Source organism: Coregonus clupeaformis, chromosome 33, assembly GCF_020615455.1.
Source record: "Coregonus clupeaformis isolate EN_2021a chromosome 33, ASM2061545v1, whole genome shotgun sequence".
Classification (NCBI taxonomy): domain Eukaryota; kingdom Metazoa; phylum Chordata; class Actinopteri; order Salmoniformes; family Salmonidae; genus Coregonus; species Coregonus clupeaformis.
Window position 1 is genome coordinate 40,635,566 of NC_059224.1, and position 10,820 is coordinate 40,646,385.

General features: G+C 43.3%; 1 protein-coding gene across 1 annotated transcript; it reads right to left on the minus strand.

The window, feature by feature from the left end:
- Window positions 1-360: 360 nt before the first annotated feature.
- LOC121549136 (creatine kinase B-type) lies at window positions 361-7,830 on the minus strand. The gene is made up of 8 exons (XM_041860998.2): window positions 7,725-7,830; window positions 6,741-6,945; window positions 5,325-5,479; window positions 4,914-5,046; window positions 3,953-4,124; window positions 3,046-3,169; window positions 2,548-2,737; window positions 361-787 (listed from the first exon to the last, which is right to left on the minus strand). The coding sequence occupies exons 2-8, from the start codon at window positions 6,931-6,933 to the stop codon at window positions 609-611; spliced, it is 1,146 nt and encodes a 381-aa protein (XP_041716932.1). The 5' UTR covers window positions 6,934-6,945; window positions 7,725-7,830; the 3' UTR covers window positions 361-608.
- Window positions 7,831-10,820: the final 2,990 nt, after the last annotated feature.

A 10,820-nucleotide genomic window follows, 5' to 3' on the forward strand; every position in this document is an offset into this window, starting at 1 on the left:
TGTGTTATTGCTAATCGGAAAGAGGTAGATGTTCCTCTTGGAACTGACAGGTTGCATGACCTTATTCAAAGTTACATTGCACATAAAGGTGGTACAATTGAGGGAATTAACTCACAGAATACAGCGCATCTATAGATCCCTCCACACCATTTATTTGGTCTCCAACCCCTATGAATAGCATGCTATTCTCATGCTTAAGTTAAAGGTCAGAATAGTTTTGAGAGAAGTGCATGAAGGGAATTATGTCAGAATTCCCCCTTGGTCAATTGAGCTAGGCAAGCTCAATTAAGCACAAAAAGTATTTGAAATGACTAATCTCCAAACAAATCTCTTGCTCAAAAAAGTAACGACAAAAACACATTCCATGGGCCAAAGATACTTTTATTTCAGGTGTTCATATCCATCAAACATTCTGCAAAAAGACTGCATTTGAGATACAAAATCCATCACACAGATGGAAGACTCGTCTAACTTTTGTGCCACTAAACATGTCGGGCGGAGTGCATTTCCTTGATGTAGTTAAGATTGTTTTTGGAGACAAGGGGGCGATATTGGTGAAGGGGGGGGGGGGTGAGAGATAAGAGGTCAGAAGGTTTGAGGGAGCGTGTTCACTTCTGGTCAGGCATCAGGTCGTCGAAGGACTGGCCGCCCTCCAGACGCTTTTCCATCTCGACGAGGGTCTTGACGCCGTCGACAACCATCTGCACCAGCTCCACCTCGGAGAAGCCCAGACGGTCGGCGTTGGAGATGTCGAAGACACCGCCTACTGCTGCGGTGTCTACACCACCTGAGGGGGGAGTGGGAGAGACACAGAACGTACATGTTTAGTACAAAAGAAAAGCTGAGCTAAAATGGTGGTGGATAAGGTTGGCTTCTCCGCCACTAGGGTGACAGGCCAATCCTGCTCCTGGAGAGCCAGTGGGTATGCAGGTTTTAGTTCCAGGCAGCCCTAATTTAACACATTTCAGCTACTGTAATCAAAGTCCTGGGGCCTCTTTAGAAATGTTGCATATGTACAAAATGCGCCAGTTCACGCAAAAGTTGGAATTTATAAAAACAGAATTTGATGTGAGAATGTGCTTAGCTTCCCGCAAACTTTACACCAGGGTTCCCCAACTGGCAGTCCGTGGGTGGTTTTATTTGGCACCCCCAAGTTCTGAGAAAAGACACTTAAAATTCATTGTTGGACAAAAACACCATGAAAATCGGCTCCAATTGATTTTAATTTTGTAAATCTGTTCAAGTATTCCCACGCATAGAGAGACGTGATTGTGTACAAAATGTAAGCAAGGTTTGAAATGATTATTAGTCAAATATTCTGTTAGGGCTTGCAGTCAATTTGCAGTCTACAAATTTGTAATTCTGTTCCGGCCCCCCGACCAAAACCCACTCAATAAGACCATGCATATGCACAGTTTCTAGTGGTTGAAGTATTGCATTGCAAGCAGGCAAGTTGCCTACCATTTGACATGCTTTTTCATAAAAAAAGAAAAGAAAACAGGTAGCCTTAATCTAACAAGATGGAATCATTTGCCATTAGTGAAAATAGCAATTTTTGGCATCTTTGCATTCTAAAAGTAAGAAATAGGCATCCATTTCCTATTTCATTCCATGATCCAGAATAAATTAACCTTTTCTGACTGATGGTTTCATACTCATGAAGTAGCCAAATATGTCTACAACATCCTATCATTTAATTGGACCCACTTTACAGTCGTTTAAGTATTTTGCTCCATGCAATCCAAATCGAGCGCAGTTTAAGGGTAGAACAGACGGTTCACCTTTTCGATTTACATTTAGGGTACTGTACATCTGAATAGCCTACTGTAATTTGAAATGTTTCACATAAACAATATTTCACTTATAAACATAACATTTTCATAACCATTGCAGAATAAGCTTTAGCCTACAACAAATTACCATGCGCATCCCTAATTTAATTGGGCCTATTAGATGAACTATTTGAAGTGTTTTGCTCTATGCATCCGAAAGGGAGTGTGTAGGCTACCACTAAGTAGGCCTACTGTAGTTTTAAATTCGACATAGACAATGTTTCAGAATTCGCGGGCAGTGCATCATATTTAGGTTCGGGAAAAAGTAAAACAAACCATGTTTACAGGTCCACAACAATTTACAATAGTTTCTTTCAGAAACTGTCAGAGCAAATGTCACACCTCCAGAGAGACATTTGATGAAGTTTGCCATTGCCTTTAGAAACTGCCTTGGCCTAATTCCAATAAGGGCGTTATTGTCACCCAAAAAAGGGAATGAGCGTTTCAGGCAGAGTTTTAATGCTTGTTCATACGTGCACAGTTTCAGGTATGAATCTGATTTTTATGAATCAATATTTTTGTATGTGTGCAGTCTTTTCAGAAATGGTACATCTTGAATGTTTTACCAACCTACAGTAACAAACATTGGTTAATAAATACAATTTGGAGAGACTATTCCAGGGCAATATATCAGATCTGCTGGATGTTCGCTAAATCCCAATAACTGCTAGACAGAATGTCCCATCTACATTTCCTAACAGGAAAATGTACATACCTGTGCCACGCTTCTGCAGCCTCAACCTCTTGAGGACCTCGCCGAATTTCTCGTGCTTGCTCATGGTGGGCAGCTTGACGTGCACGCCGGCGCGCAGCCCTGTGCCCAGGTTGGAGGGGCAGGTGAGCACGTAGCCCAGGTGCTCGTTCCACATGAACTCATGGCCCTTGTCCTTGAACAGTGTCTCAATCTGTAGAGGTCAGAGGAAACTGAGGTAAGGGGCTGAAGGTTATAAGTTGTGTTGAGAAAGCAACTGCAGTGTTGGGACTATTCTAGTTTAAGTTTAAAGGTTACCCCCTTTTTTGCAACAGTTTTTAAAGTGCCATTTCGCATTGAATTTTAAGTAGACTCCCAAATTGACTGCATTCAAATGCAACTAACCCTAAAGCAGTTGTTTGCTTTGCAATTTCTTTTGAACGTTACATTGTAGAATTGTGCCTTGGACTGGACTTTACACATTTGACATCCTTGACTCCTGAGTGCACATCACACACACACCTTTGTGAGGCCAGTGCAGAAGCGGTGGAACACCTCCTTCATGTTGCCACCCTTCTGCATAGAGATGACTCGCAGATGATCCTCCTCATTCACCCAGACCAGGAAGGTCTTGCCGTCATTGTGCCTGTCAACAAAATCAACATATTAGTTCACCATCGGTTGGAAGGAGACACGATTGTACATAACGATCAGGTTTATTCTCACTGAAGGCACCCTCCAGCTGGTACTCCAGTGTAGGGTGAAGTTATCCATAGACGCTGATCTTGGGTCAGTTTTAAAATGTTCCGCCACTAATGGTTAAGGTTAGGATTTAGGGAGGGTAGCTTATCCTAGATCTGTACCTAGGGTAACTTTACCCCAGAGCCTCCTTTAATTGACCCACAACATCAGAACACATAACTGCATATCACTATTTTAGAGCAGGGCTCTCCAACCCTGTTCCTGGAGAGCTAACATCCTGTAGGTTCACTCCAACCCTAGTCTAGCACACCTGATTCAAAAAATTAGCTGGTTGGTAAGCGGAGTCAGAAAAGTCATAATTGGGGTTGGACCGAAAACCTGCAGAAGGGTAGCTCTCCAGGAACAGGGTTGGAGAGCCCTGTTTTAGAGTATGGAATGTGGATTGAAGAATTGTAAAATGGGGCCTCCTTTGAAATTTGACCATTGAAGCGGTCAACTAATTAACGTCCATTTTATTGGCACATATTCCTTACTGCACTTTCGCTCCTTCCTTCATGAACACCGACAGCCCATGGGAGGAATTCACTGGAAAAGCTGCATGGCAGGAGAATGCCAGAATCTAAATCCCTTTACTCATCTGCCATCATGAAAGGAAGCAATTTTGGACTGTTCAAGTCTACATGGAGAACTCACTCTGCCGTGGTGCCCCTTGGGCTGGGGAACTCACCAGATGCCCCTGCCGTCGGGCCAGTCACGGCCCATCCCGGACGCCAGCAGCAGGGGGGACACGGGTTTGTCGAACAGGAAGTGGTCGTCAATCAGCTGTTGCTGCTCATCGTCTGTCATGTTCTTCAGGGCGTAATACTGGCCATTGAGGTCTCCATCCAGTGAGGCTAGACCTGCGAACAAAAACATGAGAATGTCAGTAAAACAAGTAGGCCTACGGGAGTTGTCATCCTTTTTCACCAACTATAAAGCAAATTGCATATTTGTAAGGATTAGATCAACAATCAAGCAGTTATATTTTTCAAAGTGCCAATTTTAGGTAAGGATTCCATTATACAGTGGCTTAAAGTACTACTTAAGTAGTTTTTTGGGGTATCTGTACTTTACTATTTATATTTGACAACTTTTACTTTACTACATTCTCTACTGCCTCTGATCTGGCAGACTCACTAAACACAAATCCTTAGTTTGTAAATTATGTCTGAGTATTGGAGTGTGCCCCTGGCTATCTGTAAATAAATACAAACAAGAACATTGTGCCAACTGATTTGCTTAATATAAGGAATTTGAAATTATTTATGTTACTTTTCATACTTAAGTATATTTTAGCAATTACATTTACTTTTGATACTTAAGTACATTTAAAACCAAATACTTTTACTCAAGTAGTATTTTACTGGGTGACTTTCACTTCTACTTGAATCATTTTCTATGAAGGTATCTTTACTTTTACTCAAGTATGACAATTGGGTACTTTTTCCACCACTGCCATTATACAAAACGTATCTAGAATAAGTAAGTCTTAACCGATGCAAGTCAAGAGCAGCAAGCCAATTGCAGTGTGGCATCATTTCAATAGTATGATTAAGCCAAAGTTCCACTCAGTGCAGTCAGGGGGCAGCATCACAAAGGGCATGCAGCGGGACTCAAGGCATTGGAGAATAGAGGGCTCGGTTACGCACTTTCGATGGCCATGTTCTCGATGGCGCGTCGCTCCCCACGGCTGCAGTGTGGGGGGAGGCAGAACCCACGGACACTCCTGCCAGTTCGCACTCTGGAACTCAGGACGTAGTTGGGGTCCAGGTCATCCCCACCCTGTCAAAACAACGATAACCGCCGCGTTAGCAATTAGCATGAAAGCTAACAGGTATGGACATTTGAGCGACTGTAAACCAGGGATGGGCTACATGGAGGTTTGAAAACAATGGGTTGTGTGGCCATTATGACCAATATGGATTTTTATTGATGAATTACATTTCAAATTGGTTTCCTGAATAGTTTGCGACACTGACTCATGTATGCCAACCTTGGGTGTGTGTATGTGGTGAATCACGTTGTGTGCATGCGAGGCGATTCGGCATGTGTGTCCTTACCACAAGGTTATCTGGGTTCAGGTCGGTCTTGTGTTTGTCTGAGGGCTTGTATCCGCCGTGGCGGTCTTCGATGATGGGGTCCAGCAGCTCCTTGAACACCTCGTACGTCTCCTCATCTCCGGCCACACAGCCCACTGTCATGATGAAGGGGTGGCCTGGAATAAAATAGGGACAGGGTGAAACTGGGCCTTTAGGAATAAAATGGCAGCCAATGGTGCCAACAGTTGATGCCCTCCAAGTGACGATTTCACTGACAAAATGCAGTCCATTGGTTTTGACAGTAATCGGTTTTGGAATTTTATACAAAATGGTGGTCAGTTGTGCCAGCGGTCACATTGGTCTTAGTTCCAATAAAAGCTTTAGCCACCCTCTAGATGCAAACTCCTGTCAGAATAACACCATCTACGGTGAAGCCATTGGGCATTAATCCACATTTGTGTTGATATTCATAATGCTGTACATGTCAAGTGGTTAAGAAAAACATTAGGTTGAGGTGACTGAGGTTTGCATCAGACTTGGGTTCAAAAGCATTTGTATTTAATTATTTGTCATTTAAATACTTGTGTTTTCAAATGCATTTATTTAAAATACTACTAGTGTAGGACCTGGGTTAAGATGCATGGGAGTATTTAAATATTTGTTTTTGAAAATACATTATAGATTTTTTTTAATGCATGCCAATACCGTCCATGTGCATTTCCAAATACATTCCAATATCCAACTACTAGTATTTTTTTACAAAATCAGAAAACGCTACTCCTCAAAATGTATTTGAAATAGTATTTAAACCCAGGTCTAGTTTGCATACCGGTACACATCTTCAGCTGGTTGACGCTTACACTGGATGTTGTAGTAGGGCCTCACAATAGAGTTGATCAAATTAAAGGCCTACATTACAATGCAAAGTCACAGTAATTCAGGTGTTAAATGGACATGTGACCCAACAACCTTGAGGACTAGAGGGGAATAAAATACAAGGCCTCAATTTAGCCTGTAATGCCACTTCCTCAGCAATGGTTCTATGTAGACAAATGGTGGACTTGACCTTGCTCAACAAAGTGGTTGGTGATGCTGCTGTGACAAATGGAACAATAAATTGGCTATGACCATGGATCCCATGTCAGTCCTAAAGCATTGATACCTAACTGGAACAATGAGCTCGACAGGGCCACAAATAATGCATTCCTTGTTTTATACTGAACATTGCATTAGTGGACACGGCACAGGCCCTTGGTAACAAGGTCACCGTTTCAACAGAGGTGGTTTTTCACCCGGTACGTGACTGACATTGCAAAATCCAAGCACCGGATGAGTGGGTTGGGCTATAACTAAAGCCCTCTACCCTCTCGACCCACTTCACTCGAAGCAGCATAACAGTCGACTTGGGACCTAAGTCGGCAAGCTATGACTATTTACCTGGGTTATCAACCCCAGTTTGAATGACATCATCCACGGTAAATCCACTTGGAGTTTCTTTGTCCCGCAGGTTGGCGTACATCTCTGGAGTGAGCACCTTGGCCATGTGGTTGTTATGCTGGCTGAGGTCGGGGTACTCCTGCTCCGCGGAGTAGTTCATCTTCAGTTTGTTGTGGGTATTACCGAAAGGCATGATTGCGTTCACCTGTGCACAAGGATGAAACTATGTGATGTCAGTGGCCAAGAGCCTATTCCCGACAAATGAAATAACTCTAATAGGAAAAAGGTCGACAAAGACTTTCTTTATAGGCTACTGTGACGCAGTGGTAGGCTATTTCGACACCCGGTTTTGAGAGGTAGCAAACAAATTCCTGCCATTTGCTTGCCCTTTCCTCATAATCTGAGATGGAATACACGCAACATACAATCGGTGCCCAAATGTAGCAATTAATTTGATCTTTAATGTCAAATCTCCAACATAAAGGGAATGCATGAATTAAAATGCATGTTAATCCAAATATCTAGGTTACAGTGTGAGGTCATACTGTGCACCTTTGTTTGAAGCGACCGAATGCGTAATGTACAGCACCAGATAAGACCTTGCAGATAGACTACGACCTTGCGGTCTCTTCTATGTAAACTGCTATGGCAAACGGAAAATACAACCCTTCTCTACACTAGTTGGAGGCGATTTTAACCAGGATAAAATATTTTACAAGTCAGTTCGATTTAATCGTTTTGATGTGAAACCAAATCACTGACGTCTCCCCATTTCTCTACGGTAGATGCGCTTTACCGAGATGCTGTCTAAAATACCAAAGTCTTTGTTCAACCTACATTCCAAACGTTTTACCATTGTCATCATATAGCCTATTTAACCAATACATGTATTAACTACAAAGCACATTCGACATAGCAATTCTGCAAATATGATGACATACTTATGAATTTATGCATGTAAACACCGTAAAAAACATATCTTACCGTAGGACGTTTTTCTTTGGGAAAGACACAAAAATCCTTTCTTGCAACACACACCAAAGCTAATACTGGTGCCCAGAATTAATCAGCTTTGCTATGTCTTTATATGCCTGAGGAGCTCTCATCTGATTGGATACTATTTAGAATCCATTCATTCTATTGGAGAGGGAATAACTCAATTGCATATAGCGACAGCGCTGCGATTTAACAGCCGAGACCTCTCAGATCACGTGGTGCTTTCCTTGACAGCTCTCTTTATTGACAGCAGTTAGACATAATTTAATGGTACCGGTGGCTACATTCAATTTATCCGCACTGGGATGAATGGATATTGATGCTCCTAGTAAGCCTGAATGTCTCCACACACATAACCCTGCCTTGCTCAAGTAGCAATGTCAAATATGTTAATATGGTCAAATGGGCTTCAGGTAGCTTATACATAAGCTAAAATGTCTGGCTATTTCAGGGGAATGTTCTTGATGATGATGGTGATATTTAGTGGCCTATTAATAGATATGAATAATTTTAGATTTTCATATTCCAGTACTTTTGTGTGGCTCGTTTGCAATAACATTATAACAATAGGCATATTATACACTCCATGGGGCAAATACATATTTATCCTAACAAAGACATTGCCTTATGGATGTGCCATATTGATATGCACAACATAGCATTTTAGTCTTAACAACTTGTGTGGGTAGGCGTATGATAAAAGTGCTCAACAAATTCTTATTATAAACTGGGTCGTTCGAGCCCTGAATGCTGATTAGCTAACAACCGTGGTATATCAGACCGTATACCACGGGTATGACAAAACACATATTTTTACTGCTGTAATTACATTGGTAAACAGTTTATAATAGCAATAAGGCACCTCGGGGGTTTGTGATATATGGCCAATATACCACGGCTAAGGGCTGTGTCCAGGCACTCCGCGTTGCGTCGTGCTTAAGAACAGCCATTAGCCGTGGTATATTGGCCATATACCACACCCCCTTGGGCCTTATTGCTTAATTATACCTCAGAGAGTTAATACTGCACGGTTGCCTTCCATGTAGGGAGCATTTCTATTAAATATAACATCTTGCTGATGCCTGTATGGAGCTCTCATTAAGATTACTCTCTGAAGCAGAAAATGCACTACACAACTGATGTGTTGTTTTCTTTCCATTTATGTGTGACATAATTTGGAAAGGCACACATCTGTCTATATAAGGTCCCACAGTTGACAGTGCATGTCAGAGCAAAAACCAAGCCATGAGGTCAAAGGAATTATCCGTAGAGCTCCGAGACAGGATTGTGTCAAAGCACAGATCTTGGGAAGGGTACCAAAACATTTCTGCAGCATTGAACACAGTGGCCTCCATCATTCTGAAATGGAAGAAGTTTGGAACCACCAAGACTCTTCCTAGAGCTGGCCGCTCAGCCAAACTGAGCAATCGGGGGAGAAGGGCCTTGGTCAGGGAGGTGACCAAGAACCCGAGGGTCACTCTGACATACAGTTGAAGTCGGAAGTTTACATACACCTTAGCCAAATACATTTAAACTCAGTTTTTCACAATTCCTGACATTTAATCCTAGTAAAAATTCCTTGTCTTAGGTCAGTTAGGATCACCACTTTATTTTAAGAATGTGAAATGTCTGAATAATAGTAGAGAGTGATTTATTTCAGCTTTTATTTCTTTCATCACATTCCCAGTGGGTCAGAAGTTTACATACACTCAATTAGTATTTGGTAGCATTGCCTTTAAATTGTTTAACTTGGGTCAAATGTTTCGGGTAGCCTTCCACAAGCTTCCCACAATAAGTTGGGTGAATTTTGGCCCATTCCTCCTGACAGAGCTGGTGTAACTGAGTCAGGTTTGTAGGCCTCCTTGCTCGCACATGCTTTTTCAGTTCTGCCCACACATTTTCTATAGGATTGAGGTCAGGGCTTTGTAATGGCCACTCCAATACCTTGACTTTGTTGTCCTTAAGCCATTTTGCCACAACTTTGGAAGTATGCTTGGGGTCATTGTCCATTTGGAAGACCCATTTGCGACCAAGCTTTAACCTCCTGACTGATGTCTTGAGATGTTGCTTCAATATATCCACATAATTTTCCTTCCTCATGATGCCATCTATTTTGTGAAGTGTACTAGTCCCTCCTGCAGCAAAGCACCCCAAAAGCATGATGTTGCTACCCCCGTGCTTCACGGTTGGGATGGTGTTCTTCGACTTGCAAGCACCCCTGTCACGGAATCAGCCGAGGCTGCTCCTCCTCCTTGCTCGGACAGGCTTCGGCGTTCGTCGTCCCCGGAGTACTAGCTGCCACCGATCTATGTTTCGGTGTTTGACTTGTTTTGTCCTGATTGTGTACACCTGTTTCCCATTACGTTGTATTGTATTCCCTATTTAACCCTCTTGTCGTTCATTGTGTGTTGTGTGTTATTGTATTCGTCATCGGCAGTGTTCGTGTGCGGGTTGTTTTTCCTCCTTGTATGGAGATTTTTTTATTCTCTGGTTACTTTCAAGTAAAGTACGTTTCCAGTAAGCTCTGTGTCCTGCGTTTGACTTCGCCTACCGCATTTCACCGTCGCATTCTGACAGAATAACACACCAACGATGGAGTCAGCAGGATCGTCCGCGCCAAGGGGAGCACTGGAGGAGCGTGTAACCCAACAAGAGGCCATGATCCAGCACCTGGGCACCACCATCCAAGGGGTGATGGACACCTCCGGAGTCCAGTGGGATTCGGCTCTCGCTCCCAAGGGCTTATGATGGCACCGCGGCCGGGTGTCAGGGTTTCCTACTCCAGGTTGAACACTACCTAGCAACCATTCACCCGGCGCCCTCGGGATATGAGAGCGTGTCCGCCCTCATCTCCTGTCTGTCCGGCAAGGCGCTGGAATGGGCCAACGACAAATGGGGTGGGATAGACGCCGCGACGGTCAGCTATGCAGAGTTCACCCGCCGCTTCCGGGCAGTATTCTATCATCCCCCAGAGGGTAAAGCGGCGGGTGAGTGTCTATTCCACCTTAGACAGGGGAGGAGGAGCGCGCAGGAGTTCGCGCTGGACTTCCGGACGCTAGCTGCCAACACGGGATGGAATGAGAG